The sequence below is a fragment of the Anolis carolinensis genome, chromosome 1 (assembly GCF_035594765.1).
Source record: "Anolis carolinensis isolate JA03-04 chromosome 1, rAnoCar3.1.pri, whole genome shotgun sequence".
Classification (NCBI taxonomy): Eukaryota; Metazoa; Chordata; class Lepidosauria; order Squamata; family Dactyloidae; genus Anolis; species Anolis carolinensis.
This window is the reverse complement of record NC_085841.1, coordinates 2,681,003-2,706,302: the sequence shown is the minus strand read 5'-3', so window position 1 is coordinate 2,706,302 and position 25,300 is coordinate 2,681,003. Positions and strand designations below refer to the sequence as shown.

At 41.4% G+C, this 25,300-nt stretch overlaps 1 protein-coding gene across 2 annotated transcripts in view; it reads right to left on the bottom strand.

Moving 5' to 3' along the window:
* The window catches only part of efr3b (EFR3 homolog B), a 144,220-nt gene that overhangs the window by 107,619 nt on the left and 11,301 nt on the right, over nt 1-25,300 (bottom strand). Inside the window, exon 1 of one of the 2 annotated variants that reach the window (XM_062969258.1) lies at nt 15,532-15,682. The exons of the other annotated variant lie outside the window; for it this stretch is intronic. Coding sequence (XP_062825328.1) covers nt 15,532-15,538 — 7 coding nt within the window. The 5' untranslated portion in view covers nt 15,539-15,682. Of the gene's footprint in view, nt 1-15,531; nt 15,683-25,300 lie in introns of those variants that run through there. 2 annotated transcript variants of the gene reach the window in all.

Here is a 25,300-nt window from a genome sequence, read left to right as displayed (position 1 = left end):
AAGGATTACCTCAAGCAGGAAGCCTTCGACAACACAATAATAATAATACAGTAGAGTCTCACTTATCCAAGCCTCACTTATCCAAGCCTCTGGATAATCCAAGCCATTTTTGTAGTCAATGTTTTCAATATATCGTGATATTTTGGTGCTAAATTCGTAAATACAGTAATTACAGCGTAACATTACTGCGTATTGAACTACTTTTTCTGTCAAATTTGTTGTATAACATGATGTTTTGGTGCTTAATTTGTAAAATCATAACCTAATTTGATGTTTAATAGGCTTTTCCTTAATGCCTCCTTATTATCCAAGATATTCGCTTATCCAAGCTTCTGCTGGCCCGTTTAGCTTGGATAAGTGAGACTCTACTGTATTTATTTGCAGCACTTTTACCCCGCCTTTCTCACCCAAGGGGACAAAAGGCAGCTTACAATAAATAGGCAAAAATTCAATGCCTGCAAACAATACACTAAACAACAGTTCATATAAAAACAAGGTAACATTACAGAATAAAAACACATTATACAAAATTTAAAACATATCCAAGTTAAAATCCATTCATCCAAAATCCTCATATGTAAATCTTAGTCCAGACCATGTGAAATCAATGTTCTCATTCATTAAATGCTTGCGTGCACAACCATGTCTGTAAGGCTTTCCTGAAGCCCAGGAGAGTTGGAATTCCACAGCCGGGGAGCCACCACCGAGAAGGCCCTGTCCCTCATTCCCACCAGCCGTGCCTGCGAGGCAGGTGGGACCGAGAGCAGGGCCTCCCCAGATGGTCTAAGGGTTCTAGAAGGCTCATAGGGGAGATACGTTCGGACAGGTAAGATGGGCCAGAACCGTTTAGGGCTTTGTGGGTCAAAACCAGCACTTTGAATTGGGCTCGGTCGCATATCGGCAGCCAGTGGAACTGGCTTAACAAGGGAGTCGTGCGCTTCCTGTATGCCGCTCCAGTTATTAATCTGGCTGCCGCCCGTTGTACTAGCTGGAGCTTCCGGGCCGTCTTCAAAGGCAGCCTGGGGATGATGGGAATTACATCCCCCAACAAAAAGGCTGATCCACCTGACCAGTTTGGAGCAGACCTTCAACTTTCACCTACCCAGATCTAGAACGAATGGAAATTTAACATCAGACAGAACTGGGGATGATGGGAATTGCATCCCACCAGATCAGGGGCTAATGGGCACTACAGCCTAACCGAGTCTAGGGCTGATAGGAATTGCACCCCCATAAATGGTCCCATTGTACAGTAATGCATTTTCTCATGGGACCGTTCATCAGATCCAAAAACAAATATTGACTATCTCTATCTATCTATCTACCGTGTTTCCCCGAAAATAAGACAGTGTCCTATATTAATTTTTGCTCCCTAAGATGCGCTAGGTCTTATTTTCAGGGGATGTCTTAGTTTTCCATGAAGAAGAATTCACATTTATTGTTGAACAAAAAAAATGAACATTTATTATATACTGTACAGTAGTTGTTATCACAAACCAGCATAACCAGACAAACTGTGAATCCTATCAAGAATTTCTTGTTACTACCATTATTTCCATGTACAGCACTATATGGTATATACATTTACCAATCCTGCATGCTCTGGTGTTCTGTTCGTTGGGCCTGCTTCCAAACAAAAACTTTGCTAGGTCTAACTTTCGGGGGAGGTCTTATATTTAGCAATTCAGCAAAACCTCTACTATGTCTTATTTTCTGGGGATGTCTTATTTTAGGGCAAACAGGGTATCTATATCTTCTCTCTTCTTCTATCTATACACATAACAAAAGTGAAAATCTGTATGTGTGTATGTGGCACGGGTGTCCACTCACACAGACAGCCTCCAGCCTATAGTTCCCAGTGATGTGAAGCCAGCATGAACATTGCAGGTCACAGTGAGCACATCCCAGTGTTCCTTTCTCTCTCATTTGCATGACCCCACCCACTGCCACTCCCTTAACCCTTTTGTACCTTTTTCTATGGCACACAGCAAACAGAGGAATAGATCAGCAACTGAACATACTGGAGATGCTCGGGGAGAATTCACCATGATTTATAGGAGTTGTAGGGACTGGTATGTATAGTTCACCTGCAATCTAAGAGCACTCTGAACCCCACCAACAATGGACCTGGAAGTAATTTGGCACACAGACCCAACATGGCCAAGTGTGCATACTGGCGTGGTTTGGGGATGATTGACCTTGGCATACAAGAGTTATAGTTCACCCATATTCAGGGAACACTGAATCCAGCAAGTGACGAATCTGGACCAAACTTGGCACAAATTTGGGGCCGGGCTGTGGCGCAGGCTGGTGAGCAGCTGCTGCAATAAATCACTCTGACCATGAGGTCATGAGTTCGAGGCCAGCCCGTGGCGGGGTGAGCACCCGTCAATTAAAAATAAAAAATATAGCCCCTGCTCGTTGCTGACCTAGCAACCCGAAAGATAATTGCATCTATCAAGTAGGAAATAAGGTACCACTTATAAAAGTGGGGAGGCAAGTTTAACTAATTTACAACGTTGGAATGAGGAAGTGAGGAAGTGCCATCACAGTGGATGATGAAGCAGCTGCTCCCCCCTGTGGCCAGAATTGAACATCCCCTCAGGAGAAGGTTAAATTGCCTCTGTCTCTGTCTCTGTTCGATGTGTTTATGGGCATTGAATGTTTGCCCTATATGTATATAATGTGTTCCGCCTTTCGGGGTGAGAAGGGCGGAATATAAATACTGTAAATAAATAATAATAAATAAAGACTCAACATGGCCAACTATGAATACTGGTGGAGTTTCGGGAGGGTTGACCCAAGGTTTTTGGGAATTGTAGTTCACCCACATCCTTATGCATTTCCTAATGGGAACATCCATAAAAACAACATTACAAAATGCCAAACCTGGGTGATGTGAGTGGGGAAATGCTGGTGAGCTTGGAAATTGGTTTTGGGTATCTTCAAGTAATTTCCAACTTACGGCGACCCCAAAGCTGGGATTTACTGGAGACCAAAACATGTGAAATGCATAATCGGGTTTTATATTTTCAATTGTAGGGGAAATTCTGGCAAACGTTGGCTCCTGCGTCACTAGAAGGCCAGTGGTTGATTTCACCCATTCACTAAATTCATGGCATTTTGCCTTCAGGAGATACGGATGGGACAGAGGGAGATTTAATTGATTTTCACGAAACAGAGGATCAGAAAAGGTTTAATCCAGGAGGGTTTAAGCCAGATGTGCCGGCCAGCTGTTCGACATTAGCGGCCCTATAAAGGATACGGATTTAACGCCCGGGTCAAACGGGGATCAAATGCAATTGGGCAAAGTGGGTTGCAATTCTGGAAGCCAAAATATGTCCCATTTTAGACCAAGTCCCAAATTTCTTGTGTTTTAGGGAATCCTGGTGTTTGTAGTGTGGTAAACAAATACTATAGGTCTGAGTAACACAAACATGGATGTCATATTATAGAACTCAGGGCCCAATCCACCGGAAATATAATGAAATATAAGAGCAGAACAACGGCATGAGAGTTTCCAACGCCATCATGAGACCCTTTTTTGGGGAAGGAGGGGTCCACAGGCTTCGGAAAGACAACTAATTAATACAGTGTAATGATATGCAAACAAGATACAGGACGGTTGCCACAAGGGCCATCCAGACGGCAAACTGCAAGCTTCCAGTGACACAGAAAGGCTCAAAGCAAGAATGCAGGAATTTGCATTGCGTTTGCAGAATGCATTGTGATTTTTAGAATACACCAGAAAACAGAGCCAAAGACAGCGCCAAGTGCGAGACGAAGCACGGAAAATGGCAAATGACAAAACAGGCTCAGTGCAGCATTGCAGATAAATTCAGACCTTCCCAAGCAGGCTTCCCCCCACCCCCTAAAATGCAAATCTATCACAATCACAAGGAATGATGGGATATGTAGTCCAGCAAGACATTGTCCCCTCTATTGTGATGACGCTGTGCAGTGCCTTTTTTCCTGCCTCAGTTGCAAATAATTATTATTATCTAGTACTGGGTGCTCTCTTTGGCTCTGTTTTCCAGGAAATAAATTGTTGTTGTTGTTGTTGTTATATAATTGTTGTTTTTATTGTTATATAATTGTTGTTGTTGTTGTTGTTATATAATTATGACAATTACAGTAGAGTCTCACTTATCCAACACTCGCTTATCCAATGTTCTGGATTATCCAATGCATTTTTGTAGTCAATGTTTTCAATACATCATGATATTTTGGTGCTAAATTCATAAATACAGTATGTTGGATAAGTGAGACTCTACTGTATTATTGTTATTACAGTAGAGTTTCACTTATCCAAGCTAAACGGGCCGTCAGAAGCTTGGATAAGCGAATATCTTGGATAATAAGGAGGCATTAAGGAAAAGCCTATTAAACATCAAATTAGGTTATGATTTTACAAATTAAGCACCAAAACATCCTGTTATACAACAAATTTGACAGAAAAGGTAGTTCAATACGCAGTAATGTTATGTTGTAATTACTGTATTTACGAATTTAGCACCAAAATATCACGATATATTGAAAACATTTGACTACAAAAATGGCTTGGATTATCCAGAAGCTTGGATAAGCGAAGCTTGGATAAGTGAGACTCTACTGCAGGGGTCCTCAAACTTTTAAAGCAGAGGGCCGGTCCACAATCCTTCAGACTGTTGAGGGGCCAAATTATCATTTGGGGGGAAAAACCGAACAAATTCCTATGCACACTGCACATATCTTATTTGTAGTGCAAAACAACAATAACAATGAAAGAACAATACTATATTTAAAAATGAAAATAATTTTAACCAACATAAACCTATCAGGATTTCAATAGGAAGTGTGGGCCTGCTTCTGGCCAATGAGATAGTCAGGTTAATTAGGATTCTTGTTGTTGTTCTGTGTCTTCAAGTCATTTCAGACTTTGGGCGAGCCTAAGTCCAAAATTATTTATTTATTCATTTACTACATTTATTTACTACATTTATATCCCACCCTTCTCACCCCAAAGGGAACTCAGAGCAGCTGTATGTACATACAATATATTATATTATTAGCATAACACAATATTAGCATTATACTATATTGAACTATACCACTATACTGTAATATTATATGTAATATATAACATATTATTATTATTATTATTATTATTATTATTATTATTATTATTATTATATGGTATTATTGTTAGCATTATATTGTATAAAATGATAATATTCTTATCAATATTATATGTATATACAATATATTATATTATTAAAACTGATATAAAAATATTATATTATAAATGAGGGTGGGGGCCAGGTAAATTACCTTGGAGGGCCGCATCCGGCCCCCGGGCCTTAGTTTGGGGACCCCTGCTCTACTGTATATGCAAGTGGGGAAACGGAGGCAGAGAAAAACGGCATCGCACAGCCTCATCACTACTGGTCCTGCTGAACTACATATCCCATCATTCTTCACCGTTCACCAGGCTGATGGAAGTTGGAGTTCAATAACACCTGGAGAGCCATGTGTTTCTCACCTTTAAAGAAAGCACTGTACTCCCAAGAGTGCATCTAGACTGCTGAATTAATGCAGTTTGATCCCACTTTTAACTGCCCAAGCTCAATGCTATGGAGTCCTGGGAGTAGTAGTTTTACAAGGTCTTTAGTCTTCTTTGCCAAAGAGCCCTGTTGCCTCACCAATCTACAAGTCCCATGATTCCAAAGCAGTTAAAGTTGCACCAAACTGCATTGTTTTTAACAGTGTAGATCAATGATGGGCAACCTTTTGCACTTGGTGTGTCAAAATTCCCCAAAAAACCTAGCATGACTTGGGTGGTGTGTCACTTTGAGGAAAAAAACCATAATTTCTCAATATGTATAGTTTAAATAACAAAAATGTATAATTGTAATATATAACTGTATTTAATAAATTAAAAACTATTTACTACCATTATTTCCATGTGCAACAATCTATGGTACCTCTTGCAGTTTCCACACTGATTTCTCTCTATTCTAGAGCCCGGGGCTGTGGCGCAGAAGGGAGAGCAAACCAGCTGCAATTAACTGCAATGAACCACTCTGACCAGGAGGTCATGAGTTCGAGGCCCACTCGGAGCCTATGTTTGTCTTGTCTTTGTCCTATGTTAAAAGGCATTGAATGTTTGCCTATATGTCTAATGTGATCCACCCTGAGTCCCCTTTGGGGTGAGAAGGGCGGAATATAAATGCTGTAAATAAATAAATAAATAGTCACGAATAATGAATAATATAATAATAATATAATGGTAATAATATGATAATATACTACAACAATAATAGAATAATAATAGAATGCTATATATATATATATATATATATATATATGTGATGGAATTCTGGCGACTGCCAAAACAACAAAACTAAACACCCCACAACCTCTAAAATTGACAACACAACCCATCATCCATGCCTCTAGGTTGATACAACAAAAAGAAAAGAAAAATAAAATCCTAATTAGAGGGAGAGGAATAATTGTTTTTATCCAATTGCTGCCAGTTAGAAGGCTAATCTCCGCCCACTTGGTCTCCTAGCAACCCACTCATCCAGGGGACAGGCAGAGTTAGGCCTCACTTAGGCCTCTTCCACACTGCCTATAAAATACAGATTATCAGATTTTAACTGGATTAGATGGCAATGTAGACTCAAGGCCCTTCCACAAGGCCCATTTATAATCTTATATATTATCTGCTTTAACTGGATTATCTGGACTCCACACCTTTACCTTTTACCTTAACTACCACCAATTCCTCAATACTTTATTTCCCATACCACCATACTTTGCCACAGCAATGCGTGGCTGGGCACAGCTAGTATGTGTGTGTGTGTGTGTGTGTGTGTGTGTGTGTATGTGTGTGTGTGTGTATATATATATATAAATCTAATGTGCATAATTCCCATGGAGTAAACAACAAAACCACTGGACCAAATCACACCAAATTTGGCCACAAAAGACATAGTCATCCAATCAATCTTCAGGCGGCAGCATGTCAGCAAAAATGGCTAGGCGTGTCAGTGCTGACACATGTGTCATAGGTTGGCCATCACTGGTGTAGATGCACCTTCTATCGCCTAGAATCTGCTAAAAAGAGAATAATAGTCCCAAAAATACAGAATCTTTTTCCCAAAGCTATGTTTTGGAGAAATCCCAGGTTTTTTGGACCCTGATCAGGGCATCTTTACAAAATCATCATCAACAATATCAATGTTTCTCCCCATAAATTGCGACCAATATCAATGACATATTAAAATAGAATACTATCAGTTGAAAGCACATAACTTAGGCTGCGTCGACGTTGTAAAATCAATGCACTGCAAAATTAATGCTATGGCATCCTGGCGTCGGACTGCATTAATTCCACAATGTAGAAGCATGCGCCCAGGTGGAAGGCTGTCCCCATAAATCCTCAAGGCTCATATGGGAGAATATGATGGATGTCCTTCCGACGGTCTTGGACCCCAGTTGTATTGGGCTTTAAAGATTATAGCTTTGGATCGTTCCTGGAAGACAATCAAGAGAATGCTCCAGTCCAAAACATCCGGAGCATGTTGCCTGCCCAAGAATATATATCATCAGTGCGCAAGAGACATTTGGCAAATAAATCAAGGCCAATCAGCTGCACACAAAAGTTATTAGCTGGCAAGCAAAATTTTACTAGGCTATTGGGGAATGTCAAAAGCGAAATAGAAAGCCACTTTCCTATCACGGGAATAGTTTTATTTATATTATTATTACATTTATTGCATTTATTTCTAACCTACTATATATATACTCGAGTATAAGCCCTTTTGTTTAGACTGAAAAAGCCCCCCTCGGCTTATACTCGGGTGAGGGTCCTGGTTGGCTTATATTTGGGTCAGCTTATACTCCAGAATATATGGTACATTTATTATTTTTCTCTATTATTATTATTAGTATTATTATAATAATAATATAATAACTTTATTTTTATACCCCGCCCCATCTCCCCGAAGGGACTTGGGCGGCTTACATGGGGCCTAGCCCGATAAAACAATCAATATCAGTAACACGACTATAAAACAATTATACCAGTAAAACATCAATAGCAATAAAACAATGTATTATTACATTTATTATTTTTCTCTATTATTATTACATTTATTATTCTATTATTGTTGCAACTATTACATTTATTTTACTCTATTTTTATTATTATTAATAATACATTTATTATTTCACTCTGATCTTATTATTATTACATTTATTATTCTACTATTTATTATTACATGTATTATTTTCCTGTATTTATTATTATTATTATTATTATTATTATTATTATTATTATTACATGTATTATTTTTCTCTATTATTATTATTAAAAGGATACATAAGCACATTTACATTGAAGAAGATGAGAATAATTATTTGATCAGAGTTGGACAGTCTTATCTTAAATTAAAGCTTGATGTAAATATTCAAAAACATTTAACCTACTGATGCCTCAATTAATGTAATTTTTTGGTATCTATTTTTATTTCTGAAATTTCCCACCCTCGGCTTATACTTGAGTCAATGTTTTCCCAGGTTTTTTTTGTGGTAAAATTAGGGTGCCTCGGCTTATATTTGGATCGGCTTATTTTCTCAGGGGGTGTTTATGTCCTGGATCAAATGCTAGCCAACATCTCTATCAATAGTTTATATGATGGAAATATTATGCAACCTTATCAAATTTGCAAATGGCACCTAATGGGGAGGAAGAGCTAATATTATAGAGTTGGAGGAGACCTCGTGAACCATCCAACCCAACCCCCTGCCAAGAAGCAGGAATATTGCATTAAAAACACCCCTAACAAATGGCCATCCATCCTCTGCTTAAAAGCCTCCACCACAAATAAAGAACAACAATCTGAAAACTGGGGAATTCCCGACAGGAAACAATCAGGGCCAGCTAACACCTCCCAACAAAGGATTCCCTCAGGCAGGAAGCAGCCAGGCTTTGACTCTGCAAGGCCATTAAATGCTAATCAAGCTTGCTAATTGCAACATTCATACTTGCCTCAAACAGACAAGAGTTCTTTCTCTCACCCTGGACTTTCCACAGATATATAAACCTCACTTGCCTAGTTTCCCACAGACCTCACAACCTCTGAGGATGCCTGCCATAGATCTGGGCGAAACATCAGGAGAGAATGCTTCTGGAACATGGCCATCAATAGAAAAAAATTCATTTAGATCGAGGTATGCAATATTCTGGTTTGGTCTGACCTAGAATAACCCTGTATCCAGTTCTGGGCAAAACAATTCAAGACAGAGACGAAAAAAGTGGAAAGAGTCCAGAGAAGAGTTATGAAAAATGGTCAATGGTCTCCAAACTATGAATCCCAATGAGTTGGGTGTTTGGCCTGATGTATAGCAACCCAACAGTAAACCTATCATGGGGTTTTCTAGGCACTATTTATTCAAAGGTGGTTTGCAAATATTGCCACCTTCTGAGTTCAAGAGAAGGAGGTTTTTGCAAACCTCCTTTGAATTAAGGCCACCCAGTGTATTTCTATGACTAATGGGAGATTTGAACCCAGGTTTCCGGAGACCTAGCCTAACACTCAGCCTTTTACACCCTGCTGGCTCTTAAAGCGGCATAAAAAATGATGCCGTGGATTCAAACAAGAAACGAGATTCCACATAAACATTAGGAAGAACTTCCCGAGCCTCTGTACTTGGAAGTATTTAAACCGAATTTGGATGGGCATTTCTTGGGAATGCTTTAATTCCATGTTCCTGCATGGCAGTAGAGGGTTGGACTAGATGGCCTTTGGGGTCCCATCCAAGTCTAAGGATGTAATTAATGCAGTTTGAGTTGCTGTGAGTTTTCCGGGATGTTTTGCCATATTCTAGAAGCATTCTCTCCTGACGTTTCACCCACATCTATGGCAGGCAACCTCTTGAGGATGCTTGCCATAGATGTGGGCGAAACGTCAGGAGAGAATGTTTCTGGAACATGGCCAGACAGCCTTGAAAACTCACAGCAACTCAGTGATTCCGGCCATGAAAGTCTTCGACAACATAATGCAATTTGACCCCACTTTGACTGTCATGGCTCAATACTGGGAGTTGTAGTTTTACAAAGTCCACACTAGGGAGTTATAGCAATTTGCCTTGTCTTTCGATGCCGTAGCTCTGCCCTATGGACTCCCGGGAGTTGTAGTTTTCCAAGGTCTTCATCCTTCTCTGCTAAAAGAAGCTGGTGTCTTACCAAGCAAAAGCTCCATCGACCGTGGCTACTGAAGTGGGGTCAAACTGCATTCATTCCACAGTGCAGATGCACCCGGGAACATAAAATATTTAATTCCTTTTTGATGTTTATATTTATTATTTAATGCACTGACTGTTTCAATTGTATGACGTATTTATTTATTTATATGTATCCTACTTCTTCTCTCTTAACAGAGACTCTTAGCAGCTCACAATATTAAAAAAAAGATAGAGATATAAACAACACTTCAAAAAAAAAAATCAGAATCCAACATAGGGCTGTTATGCACAACTCCAAAATAAGAGGTGCTTGCAAAGGAAGAGAGGGCTGGGGGAGAAAAAAAACCAATGTCGTGGACTGTGTTTTACTTGCTAACAATCCCACTATTATAAATATGAACAAGTTTAAATGGAAGCCCTTAAACCCCTCTCCAGGTTGACAAATAATAACAATAATAATAATAATAATAATAATAATAATAATAATAATAATAATAATAAACATGCCCTGGCAGAATATGTAAAGCAAAGTGAAGAACCTGCTTTGATTGAAGTCAAAATCAGAAACTCCTCAAAGCACAGCAGACAAAAAACCAGTACAAGAAAACCACACTACAAACTAGAGCTGACAGCTGGCACAACAAAACACTGCATGGAAAGTTCCTTGACAAAATTGAAGGAAAAGCTGATAAGGAGAAGACCTGGCTCTGGCTCACGAATGGGACCCTGAAGAAGGAGACAGAAGGCCTGATCCTTGCAGCCCAGGAGCAAGCCATCAGAACAAATGCAATTAAGGCCAAGATCGAAAAATCAGCTGTTGACCCAAAATGCAGACTGTGCAAGGAAGCTGACGAAACCATGGATCATATCCTCAGCTGCTCTAAGAAAATCACACAGACAGACTACAAACAGAGGCAAAACTCTGTGGCCCAAATGGTTCATTGGAACTTATGCCTCAAGTACCACCTCCCAGAAGTAAAGAACTGGTGGGATCACAAACCTGCAAAAGTATTGGAAAATGAGCACGCAAAGATACTGTGGGACTTCCGAATCCAGATTGACAAAGTTCTGGAACACAACACACCAGACATCACAGTTGTGGAAAAGAAAAAGGTTTGGATCATTGATGTTGCCATCCCAGGTGACAGTCGCATTGATGAAAAACAACAGGAAAAACTCAGCCGCTATCAGGACCTCAAGATTGAACTTCAAAGACTCTGGCAGAAACCAGTGCAGGTGGTCCCGGTGGTGATGGGCACACTGAGTGCCGTGCCAAAAAATCTCAGCCGGCATTTGGAAACAATAGACATTGACAAAATCACCATCTGCCAACTGCAAAAGGCCACCCTGCTGGGATCTGCACGCATCATCCGAAAATACATCACACAGTCCTAGACACTTGGGAAGTGTTCGACTTGGGATTTTGTGATACGAAATCCAGCATATCTATCTTGTTTGCTGTGTCATAAAATAATAATAATAATAATAATAATAATAATAATAACAACAACTTGTGATTTTGTGATACGAAATCCAGCATATCTATCTTGTTTGCTGTGTCATAATAATAATAAAATAATAATAATAATAATAATAACAACTTGTGATTTTGTGATACGAAATCCAGCATGTCTATCTTGTTTGCTGTGTCATAATAAAATAATAATAATAATAATAATAATAACAACTTGTGATTTTGTGATACGAAATCCAGCATATCTATCTTGTTTGCTGTGTCATACAATGTCGTTGTGTCAATAATAATAATAATAATAATAATAATAATATAATAATAATATACGAAATCCAGCATACCTATCTTGTTTTCTGTGTCATACAATGTCATTGTGTCAATAATAATAATAAGTAATGCAGGGGCATGGGAGAGCAACAATGCCCCCGTCTCCAATTTCTCGACTGCTTTGCTTTGCAGGGATGCCTAGGAAATAATGGAAGAGCAATGCAGACTTTAAGCAAAGGAAAATCCTTCGAAAATAGCATTGTTCTCTGCCCCAAAGAGCCTACAATCCAAATGTTTTCCTTCCTTGATTTCTGTGTTTCTTTGCTGGGAAGAAGGAGGGGATAATGCAGGTTTTTGGGAGAGTGAAATGATGTTGCAGTTCCCCCCAAAAGAACTCTACAATCCAAATGTGCAGCCTGAAGGAGAAAAATCAATTTACTCCCAAAAATCTCTACTGCTTTGCAGGGATGTTTGGAAAGGAAGCGTGGGCAATGCAGAGCAAGGAAGCTGCAGTCCAAAGGTTCGTGTGAGAAGCATCCATTTCCCTACTGTTTTGCCTGAGTCTGCAATGCAAATGTTCAAACCAAATGACTCAGGAGGTCTGCAGGTGACACCAAATTGGAAGGGAGAGATAATAAACACCCCAAAGGGCAGGATCTGGACCTAAAAGGACCCCAACAGAGCTAAGAATATGGATTTCAATGGGGAGAATTACTGCTTGGCAATGCAAATGCAACACAGAGATATAGGGTGGGGGAGACATAGCGTGAAAACAGTCCTAATGAAAGGGATCCAGGAGTCTTTATCGGACCACAAGCAGAAGTTGAGCCGACAGTGTGATGTGGCAGCAAAAGAAGCCAATGCAGTTCTAGCCTGCATCAATAGGAGTGTGGTTTCCACCTGGAATAATGACCCTGCGTCCAGTTCTGGGCAAAAGAATTCAAGAAGGAGACTGAACAGCTGGCGACAAAAAAGCGTCAAAAGTTTGGAAGTCATAAATTCCTGTGAGGAGCCACTTTGGGAGCTGGATATGTTTAGCTCAGAGAAAAGGATGTCATTGGGAGGAAGAAACAAACTTCCTTTCTGCTGCCCTGGAGACTAGGACTCAATAGATTCAAACAGCAAAAAAAGGAGATTCCACCTAAACATTAGGAAGCACTTCCTGCCAATAAGAGAAATTTGCTGATGCCTCTGAGTCCGGTGAAGTCTCCTCTGGGGATTTTTAAGTAGAGGCTACATGGCCATCTGTCGGGAGGGCTTTAGTTGTGTCTTCCTGCTTACCAGAGCAAGGCTGGACAGGATAAACCTTGGAGGTGTCTAATCCCACTGTAAGACTGTATGCTATTATTATTATTATTATTATTATTGTGTTGTCGAAGGCTTCCTGCCTGGGGGAATCCTTTGTTAGAAAGTGCTAGCTGGCCCTGATTGTTTCCTGTCTGAAATCCACCTGTTTTCTGAGTGTTGTAATTTATTTACAGTCCTGATTTTAGAGTTTTGAGTCTCCTTCTCTGGAGGTTTTTAAGTAGAGGCTGGATGGCCATCTGTCGGGAGGGCTTTAGTTGTGTCTTCCTGCTTAGTAGAGCAAGCCTGGACAGGATAAACCTTGGAGATGTCTAATCCCACTGTAAGATTGATACTATTATTGTTGTTGTTGTGTTGTTGAAGGCTTCCTGCCTGGGGTAATCCTTTGTTAGGAAGTGTTAGTTGGCCCTGATTGTTTCCTGTCTGGAACTCACCTGTTTTCTGAGTGTTGTAATTTATTTACAGGTTTTTTTTAATTCTGGGGTGTCTAATCTCACTGTAAGATTGTATAATATTATACTGACTGGCTGTCTGGCCATCTGTAGGGAAGGCTTTGATGGTGCCTTCCTGCCTTGTTCGACTGGGTGACCCTTGGGGGGGTCTCTTCCAAATCTAGGATGCTATGGTATTATTATTGTTATTAAGCAGAGGCTGGCTGGCCATCTGTCTGGAGGGTTTTGATGGTGCTTTTCCTGCCTAGCAGATTGGGGTTGGACTGGATGGCCTTCGGGGATCCCTTTCAACTCTGGGATTCTGTGAGGACTTCTTTACAGGGAGATATATACATAGATATAGATCAGTAATTATTATTATGATGATGATTATTATTATTATTATTTGGAAGAGGCTGCTTTGCAAAGATAGGTGCAGGCTTATTTCTTGCAAGCAAGAAAATAAAATTTATTTAATTATTTATTTATTTGTTATTAGCGAAGGAGACAAGTTATATGTACACACAATATATTATATTATTTATTAGCATAGCACAATATCATCGTTATACATTACTATATTGTACTATTCCACTATATTGCAATATTATTAGTAATATTACATGTGATATAAATATACAATTACAATAGTTTATTATTATTATACTATATTGCATTATATTATTATCAATATTATATGTATATACAAAATATTATATTATTAGCATAGCACAATATCATCGTTATACATTACTATATTGTACTATACCACTATATTGCAATATTATTAGTAATAGTACATGTAATATATAATATATAATTATAATAGTGTATTATTATTATACTGTATTGCATTATAATATTATTATCAATATTATATGTATATACAATATGTTATATTATTAGTATTATATAATATATTATTAGACTAGCGTATTATTATTATATTGTATTACATTATATTACAGTAGAGTCTCACTTATCCAAGCTAAACAGGCCGCTTGGATAAGCAAGGCTTGGATAAGTGAGACTCTACTGTATTATCAATATTATATGTATATACAATATATTATATTATTAGTAAAGCACAATATCAACATTATATATTGTTACTAGCTGTGCCCGGCCACACGTTGCAGTGGCGAAGTATGGTGGTATGGGAAATAAAGTATTGAGGAATTGGTGTTAGTTAAGGTCAAGGGTCCCCTGGGCTGAGTGGGTTGCTTGGAGACCAAGTGAGCGGAGCTTAGCCTTCTAACTGGCAGCAATTGGATAAAAACAATTATTCCTCTCCCTCTAATTAGGACTTTATTTTTCTTTTCTTTTTGTTGTATCAACCTAGAGGCATGGATGAGGGGTTCTGCTGTCAATTTTCGAGGTTGTGGGGTGTTAACTTTTGTTGTTTTGTCCGCTGCCGTGATGCCATCCCTCTTTTATATATATAGATATTGTACTATACCACTATATTGCAATATTATTAGTAATGTTAAATTAATATAAAAATACAATTATAATAGTGTATTATTATTATATTGCATTATAATATTATTAGTATAGCATAATATTAGTATTATATATTATTATATTGGGGTCTTGACTTGGAAACAAAATCTAAAAGTCATTCCCTGTCCCAGGAAAATAGCAATATCTCCCCCCTCCAATATATATATATATATATATACACACACCCTATATATATTTCCATTGCTTTGCATGGATTCCTGGAAAAAAGGGGGCAATGCGGACTTGGGAAGGCTGAGATATCCTTGCAAACCCCCCCATAAAGACCCCAAGCCCCCCAGATCTCCCCCATTGCCTTACCATACATGGCTCATGCGCCGCTCCGCGCTCTCTCTCCCTCTGGCTCGCTTCATTCAAGCCTCCGCAGAGAAGCCCCGGTGGGCGTGGCCTCGCCAAGGAGGCAGGGAGATGAATGAAGTGGGCGGGGCCTCAGCCGCTGCTTCTGCGCATGGGCGGCCGAGTTAAGGCAAGGAAACAATTGCAAGAGGGGAAAGCGGGCGGCGCTAAAGAGAGGGAAAAGGGGCGGAGCCGCGCCCGGGCCACGCCCCTTAAAGGGGACGCACTCCCTTGAAAGAGGGGAAACTTGAGACCGGGCGGCTGTCGTGCCATTGTGATGTAGTATCCGCACCGCTGGGTTGTGGCAGTTTGGTCGCGCTTTTGCTGACACGGCTCAGGGCTATGGAATTATCTGTCATTTGGGGAGAACAAGCTTCACAACCTTAGGGTTCTATGGCAGTCAAAGCGGGACCAAACTGCCACAGTTCTGTAGTGTGGACGGTCTGCTCGGGTTCAAATGCTACTTTCCTTTTTCGTGGTAACAGAAATGTTTTGGATTTATTTATTTAATTAATTTTGGAATATTTCAGTATGCATAATGTGGGCCAAATTCCAGATCCATCGTTGATGGATCCATTCCAGATCCATCGTTAAATACTCTCTGGATAGGGGTGAACTACAACTCCCAGATCCAAGGACAATCACCCCCAAACCACGCCTGTATGCACAGTGGGCCATGTTGGGTCTATGTGCCAAGTTTGGTCCAGATCCATCGTTGACTGGGTTCAATACTCTCTAGATAAGGGTGAACTACAACTCCCAGATCCAAGCAAAACCACCCCCAAACACCACCTGTATGCACACTTGACCATGTTGGGTCTGTCTGCCAAGTTTTGTCCAGATCTGACATCGACTGGGTTCTGTGCTTTCTGGATTCTGGTGAACTACAAGTCCCAAAATCTGTCAGAGTAATTCGCAGCGTAGCAGCAGATGTATGATGTCAGTGGAGCGCAGAACGAAGAGACGTCAGAGACGATGTTAAAAAGTATTTAGAAAGTTTTACTGAACAAAACAAACAGACTTGCAGACGATAGACACAGGACTTTCTATCTAGACAAACAGCACAGATCTTCTCAGCAGGCAGAACAGATCTCATCTGATGCAATCAGCTATACACAAACACACTTGTAGTCTGGACACTCCTATCTGGTTCCAGCCACATATCCAAGGTCAATACAGCTTCTTACCAAATTAACTCTTTACACACTATAGCATTTCCTGGATGATGCAATACATGCTAGACACAAATTTCATTTAAATACTACTAATACACAAATCCCACATTAACAAAATCAAGGTCCATTCCTCCAAATCACTGCAGTGTGGTCAGTTGGTCATGGGGCTTGTATGTGGCAAGTTTGGTCCCAGTCCATTGTCGGTGGGGGTTACTGTTTCTCTGGATGCAGGTGAACTACAACTCCCATAGTCCCAGAGCAATCACTGCCTGTATTCACAGTTGGGCATGTTGGATCTCTGTGCCAAATTTTGTCCAGATCTGTTATTGATGGGGTTCAGAATGCTCTGGCTACAGGGTGAACTATAACTCCTACATGGGTGCCTTAGTCCTCCCCAAACTCTTCTAGTATGTTCAGTTGGTCACCAGGGCTCTGCGTGCCATGTTTGGTCCAGATCCATCACTGATGGGGTTCGGAGTGCTCTAGATGCAGGATGAACTACAACTCTCATGCTGGTGGGTGATCCCCTCCCCAACCACTCCAGGATGTTCTGTTGGCCATCAGGGTTCTGTATGCCACATGAGTTCTGGATCAGACATTGGTAGGGTTCAAAGTGCTCTGGGTGCAGGGTGAACTACAACTCCCAAGTGGGTGGGTCATTCCCTCCCTCAAACCTTCTAGTATGTTCTGTTAGCCATCACGGTTCTGTGTGCCATGTGAGTTCCAGGTTGGCATTGTCCAACATAAGCACAGCTCCAGGATAAAAGCTTCAGTCTGTTTGTCCTTGTCTTTGTCACCCTGTACCATCTGCCAGATGGCAATATTTTTTTTAAGATATTCCGAATGAGGTGGATCCCCAAGAATGCTCTGACCTTTCTTAAGTTGGGTCTATGGCAAGGACTGACGTTTTTACGGATTTAACTTCTGACATGTTGTTGCTGCAAGTTTATTTTATGCAATTTTATCTTTATTGGCAGTCAATTTGTTAATAGCCAATGTTTTTGTAGTCAATGTTTTCAATACATTGCAATGTTTGGCGCTAAACCATGTATTGAACTGCTTTTTCTGTCGTTTTGTTGTAAAACATGATGTTTTGGTGCTTAATTTGTAAAATCATAATGTAATTTGATGCTTAATAGGCTTTTCCTTAATCCCTCTGTAATGAAGTACGAATTTTTGGTTTACAGATGTTATGTTTAATTGTGGGTTTGTGTTTTAAAAGGGTAAGTATTACAGTTATTGCATCTCAGCACTCAGAGGCTGGTTGCCATGGAGAAGTAGGCGGAGCCAACTGCCGTTTTGTTGAAGAAGTGCAGAGTTTAAAAAAGGGATTCAGTCTGTGCTCTGATGAGGCACAGGGAAGATTGATCCTAGGTTGAGGGGATCAAGGACACTCAATTGTTCATTTTTGAGTCGATTTAAAATAAGTTTGGTGACTTATTTAATGTAGACTGTGTCCTGGTAAGGAACAGAGAATCTGTGATCGTATATCACAGGGGTGACTGCAGTTTAAAAGTAGCAGAGAAAGAAGTTCTAACTACTTTAAGTAAAAGAAGTGACTCTTTAGGGAGTTTAACTCATCTCATGCTAGTATTGTAACTGTTAATAAAAAAAATACCTCCAAGTGAGAAACAACATTGTAACCACTAAGCTCTGTGCGTGAATAAACTTGTTATTTTGTAATGGATATTATTTATTGTATTGCTTATTGTATTGTGATGTGCTGTTCTTTTATATGCTGTTTACATTGTATTGTTTTGGGCATGGCCCCATGTAAGCCGCCCCGAGTCCCCGTTGGGGAGATGGTGGCGGGGTATAAATAAAGTTTTATTATTATTATTATTATTATTATTATTATTGTTCTTCCAATATCTAATCCTCTGTCGCATATATTATAAACCATACGCTACCATCTAAAGTGAATAAGAAGAAGAAAGAAAAAAAGTAAAAGATCTCCTCTCTGAGTCTTTGGTGGTTAGATCTTTACAATTGGTGGCAGCCGTTATTAGCTCCTTTACACCCTCTTTATTATCCAACATTTTCGCTTATCCAATGCTTTTATTTTTCAGTGATTGGTTTGGGGGGGGGGGGGGGACAAAATTATGTTCACTTACACTTGAAAATTACCTAGGGCCGGCCCTGATTGGGGGCTTCGGAATTCTCTCTGGGTGCAGGGTGAACTATAACTCCCATGTGGGTGGGTTAGTTCTCCTCCAAACTCTTCCAACATGGGTCCTGCTTCGGTTTTAGGGGAAAGTGGTGTTTGTGAGAGCGAGGAGATAGGAGGGGTGGGGACCGCTTTGGCTCAGGAGTTCTGAAGGAAAGGAGAGCAAGAACAGTGAGCTATTTTTATACTTGCTCTCAGAAAAGCAGGATGTTTGTCTCTGAAGCAAGGCCCAAAATGACGTCAGTGGCCCCGTGGCCAAGAAAAGCCAAGACTGGGATTAAAGAGAGGGGGGCTAGAAGAAAGGAAGGAAGGTACGTGGATATCTGGGAGGGAGGGAGAAGATCCAAGATGGAAAGGAAAAATTGGGAAGGAAAAGAAAGGAGAGAGTAGCAAGAGTAGGAACAAAGAAGGAGGGAAGGAAAAGAAAGAGGAAAGGAGGGAGAACCAAAGGAAGGAAAGAAAGAAAATGGATCTAAGGTGGATGGAAGGAAGCAAAAGTCAGGTGAAAAAGGAGGGAGAAAAAAGAACTGAAAAGATGGAAGTGGATGAAAGGAAGGAAGATCCAAGTTGGAAAGGGGGAAAAAACTGAGACAAGAAGAAAATGTAAAGAAAAGAGACGTGAGAGCAAGGAGTGAAGGATAATAAAGGTCTAAGGTGGGTGGATGGAAGGAAGCAAAGGTCAGGTAAAGAAAAAAAGGAGAGAGAGACTGAAAGGAAGATGGAAGAGGAAAGATAAAGGCAAAGGTTTCCCCTGACGTTGTCCAGTCATGTCTGACTCTGGGGGTTGGTGCTCATCTCCATTTCTAAGCAGAAGAGCCAGCATTGTCCATAGACACCTCCAAGGTCATGTGGCCACTGGCATGACGGCATGGAGCGCCGTTACCTTCCCAGCGTCAAAGCGCTGAGCTGCTGAACTTGCAGACCGAAAGGTCGCAGGTTCAAATCCCGGGAGCAGAGTGAGCGCCCGCTGTTAGCTCCAGCTCCTGCCAACCTAGCAGTTCGAAAACATGCCAAAGTGAGTAGATCAATAGGTACAGCTCCGGCGGGAAGGTAACGGCGCTCCATGCAGTCATGCCGGTCACATGACCGTGGAGGTGTCTACGGACAACGCCGGCTCTTTGGCTTAGAAATGGAGATGAGCACCAACCCCCAGAGTCAGAAACGACGAGACTTAACGTCAGGGGAAACCTTTACCTTTACCTTTACCTTTTTGTCCAGAACTGGAGACAGGGTTATTCCGGACAAGGTCTGATGAATCCACAACAGAGGAGGACTAAGATTTCCCTCCATCTGGACACTTTCCCCCTATTCATGCAGCATAGTATCACACTGGCCTTTTTAGCTGCTGCATCACACTGTTGCCTTGTGTTCAGCTTGTGGTTCACTGAGACTTCTAGATCCCGTTACCACACACTGTTTACAAGCTAGATGTCGCTCATCTTATTTCAATGCACTTCTTCTGCCTAAGTGTCATATTGGACATTTCTCCCAAACTTGTCGTCTTCTGATTCAGACTCACACAACTGTGATTCCAACAAATACAACTGCCATCTTTTTAAGATTGTTGACCTCACTTGAGTTCATCTTCTAGAAGCTCAGTAGGATCAGTCCATGTGCTTCCTTTGCTTGAAGCCCACCAAAGAGAACATTTGGGATCTCCAGATTTATGGAGAAAAATAATCCTTCTTGAAACCTTGGAGACAGACAATTGACAGTCAGAGTTGGCAATATGTCCACATTTCCTCGAAATATATATGTAAGTATCTATCTATCTATCTATCTATCTATGTTTACATATATTTTTCAAGATGACTCCCACATCCAGAGAGTCCCGTGATGGATCTGGACCAAACTTGGCACACAGACCCTGCATGACCAACAAAAAATACTGGAACGTTTTGGGAGAGATTGACCCTAGATGATGGGAGTTGCAGTCCACCCACAACCAGAGCTCTGTGAACCCAAGCAATGATGGATCTGGACCAAACTTGGCACACAGACCCCACATGACCAACAAAAAAATGACTGGAAGGTTTTGGGAGTAGATTGACCCTGGACGATGGGAGTTGTAGTCCACCCAAAACCAGAGCTCTGTGAACCCAAGCAATGATGGATCTGGACCAAACTTGGCACACAGAACCAACATGGACACTTTTACATACTGGTGAGTTCAGGGGCAAGGACTGACCGTGGACAATGGGAGTTGTAGTTCACCACCAAGGAAAATGCACTCTGAATCTGGGCCAAACTTGATGAACAAAACCAACTTGGAAGTCCTGGTGGGGTTTGGGGGCAATGACCCACACCATTACAAGTTTTGTCATGGGCCATTCATAAGACCTAGAAACAAACAATGGCTCCTTCTAATATTTATCACTACATAATATTTAACCCAGGTACCAAAGCTAGCATGTATGTGTGTATACATATACATGTGTGTGTATGAAAAACACCTATTCAAAGGTGCACCCCATTTTTAGAGATGTTATTGTTTATATGCAGCCCCGATGGCAAAGTGTGTTAAAGCGCTGAGCTGCTGAACTTGCAGACCGGCTGCTGTTAGCTCCAGCTTCTGCCAAACTAGCAGTTCGAAAACATGCAAAATGTGAGTAGATCAATAGGTACTGCTCCAGTGGAAAGGTAACGGCTCTCCATGCAGTCATGCCGACCACATGCCCTTGGAGGTGTCTACGGACAACTCCGGCTCTTCAGCTTAGGAATGGAGACGAGCACCAACCCCCAGAGTCGGACACGACTGGACTTAACGTCAGGGGAAAACCTTACCTTATTGTTTATATATTAAAAGGGTGCATCTTAGATTGGAAGATACATCTCAAATGCCAAATGGGCGACCTTTCCTGCAACCTTCAGCGAAGGCGATCAGGCCACTGCTGCTGCTCTCAGCAAAGCAAAGCGAAGGGAGGAAGGAAGGAAGGCAGCCAAAGCCGGGTGTGAAGTTTCACTGGCAGCAAGAAAACACACTGCTTTTTGCTAAATTGAATCAGAAGGCACTGCCTGCATCTTTCTTTTTTGGGGAAGCTGCCAGCGGGGAATGCCAAGAAGAGCACCTGGACCCTGAATGCGGCTTTGCAGAAAAGAGGGCCCCTAAATTGCCCCATCAACACAAGGGTGTGCATCCAGTTCACGTAACATGGTCATCTTTATGCTGAGTCAAAACAAAAAGGGGAAGCTGCTTGGGAACCTCATTGCTAATTTAATGGCCCAGGCTCAATGCTATGACATCCTGGGATCTGTAGTTTGGTGAAGCATCAGCATCCTTTAGAAGAAGAAGAAAAGAAGAAGAAGATCGCACAGACTACAAGCAGAGGCATAACACCGTTGCTCAGATGATTCATTGGAACTTGTGCCACAAATACCATCTGCCTGCGACAAAGAACTGATGGGATCACAAGCCGGAAAAAGTGATAGAGAATGAGCATGTCAAGCTACTCTGGGACTTCCGAATTCAGACTGACAGAGTTTGGAGCACAAGACTCCGGACCTCACAATCGTGTTAAAAAACAAAGTATGGATTGTCAATGTTGCAATCCCAGGAGAAAGCAGGATTGAAGAAAAACAACTGGAAAAGCTGACACGATATGAGGATTTAAAGATCGAATTGCAAAGATTCTGGCACAAGCCAGTTAAGGTGGTCCCAGTGGTGATGGGCACACTGGGTGCAGTGCCTCAAGACCTTGGCCTGCACTTGAACACAATCATCGCTGACCAAATCTCCACCTGCCAGCTGCAGTAGGCCACCTGACTGGGATCTGCACACATTATTCGCCAATACATCACACAGTCCTAGACACTTGGGAAGTGTCTGAAGTGTGATCCAATACAACAGCCAGCAGAATATCTGCTGTGGACTCATCTTGTTGTGTTTCAAATGATTCATTGGAACTTATGCCTCAAGTACCACCTCCCAGCAGCAAAGAACTGGTGGGATCACAAACCTGCAAAAGTCGTGGAAAATGAGCACGCAAAGATACTGTGGGACTTCCGAATCCAGACTGACAAAGTTCTGGAACACAACACACCAGACATCACAGTTGTGGAAAAGAAAAAGGTTTGGATCCTTGATGTTGCCATCCCAGGTGACAGTCGCATTGACGAAAAACAACAGGAAAAACTCAGCCGCTCTCAGGACCTCAAGATTGAAGTGCAAAGACTCTGGCAGAAACCAGTGCAGGTGGTCCCGGTGGTGATGGGCACATTGGGTGCCGGGCCAAAAGATCTCAGCCGGCATTTGGAAACAACAGACATTGACAAAATTACGATCTGTCAACTGCAAAAGGCCACCCTACTGGGATCTGCACGCATCATCCGAAAATACATCACACAGTCCTAGACGCTTGGGAAGTGTTCGACTTGTGATTTTGTGATATGAAATCTAGCATGTCTATCTTGTTTGCTGTGTGATACAGTAAAATAATAATAATATATGCCTGCCACAGATGTGGGCAAAACTTCAGGAGAGAAAGCTTCTGAAACATGGCCATACAGCTCAAAAGACTCACAGCAACCCAATAATAATAAAAACTATTTCTATTCCGCCCTATCTCCCCAAAGGAACTCAGGGTGGATTCTAACATACAACGGCAAACATTCAATGCCTTTGGTAGAGAAGGCTCAAGGGGTTGTGAAACTACAACTCCCATGACTCCATACCATTGGACTGAGTGGATTCCTCCTACAGCGTAGATAGATACACCCAAAGATTTTCCTTCCCGTTGCTGGAAGCTTTGGTGCTCTAATGCTTTTGTGTTTAAAGAAGGAATTCTACTGCAATGGACAAATGACAAAAAGAGGGCTCTTTCTGCCGCTGTGCATTACATTCAGCAGGATTTTTGATTTCAGGGCTTTGCAAAGGGAGGTGCATATTAGATTCTACGGCCCATTAGACTCAAGTAAATACGGTTGCTGGCACAGATGGCACTGAGCAGGGTCTCAGCAGGGAAGGTCAGCCTTGGAAATGCCAGTCTCTCGGTAGGTGCCCTTCTTCCTCCTCCGCATCCCTTAAATGCCAGAGGAACGTGTCACAATGGAAGCAGCAGCAGCAACCGCCAGCAGAGTCACTGGGGAAGGATGCCAGGATGAGATGCATTACTTTCCCCCGGGAGACGTAGCACTGTTGGAAACTGGCACTCCTGGAACACCCCTGAGCAGCTGTCAAGGCGCCGCAGAGGATGAGTGCCTCCAAGACAGGAGGAAAGAGAGAGGGAAGGAAAGGCAATAGGGACACATAAGAGCAGCATAGGATCCTCAAGGCGGGGAGAGCTCTCCCAAAGGTCATCTAGTCTGACCCCTTCTGTGAGGCAGGAAGAAACACAGTCGAAGCCTACCCAACCAGCCTGTTTCACAGACTCCTAGAGAAGGTGTAAAGGGGCTAATAACGACTGCCACCAATTTGTAAAGGACTAAGAACGACTAAGGTCCTTGCAGGCAGGGGGGAATCTTTTTATCCCACTGCTGCCACCAATTTGCAATGATGCAGCCACCAAAGACTCAGAGAGGAGACCTTTTAAATTTGCTTTTCTTTCTTCTTCGTTTTCACTTTAGGTGGTAACGCAACTTGGTTTATAATATATGCGACAGAGGCTTAGATGTTGGAGGAACAATGACAAGTTTATTCAAGCACAGAGCTTAGTGGTTACAATTTTGTTTCTCACTTAGAGGCACTTTTATTAACAGTTACAATACTAGAATGACGTGAGTCAAACTCCCTAAAGTGTCACTTCTTTTACTTAAAGTAGTTAGAACTTCTTCCTCTGCTACTTTTAAACCACAGTCACCCCTGTGATATACGATCACAGATTCTCTGTTCCTTACCAGGACACAGACTACATTAAATAAGTCACCAAACTTATTTTAAACCGACTCAAAAATGAACAATTGAGTCTCCTTGATCCCCTCAACTTAGGATCAATCTTCCCTGTGCCTCATCAGAGCACAGACTGAATCCCTTTTTTAAACTCTGCACTTCTTCAACAAACCAGCACTTGGCTCCGCCCACTTCTCCATGGCAACCAGCCTCTGAGTGCTGAGATGCAATAACTGTAATACTTACCCTTTTAAAACACAAACACACAATTAAACATAACATCTGTAAACCAAAAATTCATACTTCATTACAGAAGGTGACTCTATACAGGCAGTCTATATTAGATTTAGAAGGGAAATCAAAAGTCATCTAGTCTGTCCCCTTCTGCCAGGCAGGTAGACACACAATCAAGGCACTCCCGACAGATGGCCATCTACAAACTCACCAAGAAAATCCAACAAATGCTACATTCAGGAGAGGATAAGAGGGATTCTCTCACCACAGCTGGAGTCTACCATCTACCATGCAGCTGTGGACAAGAATCATAGAATCATAGAATAGTAGAAT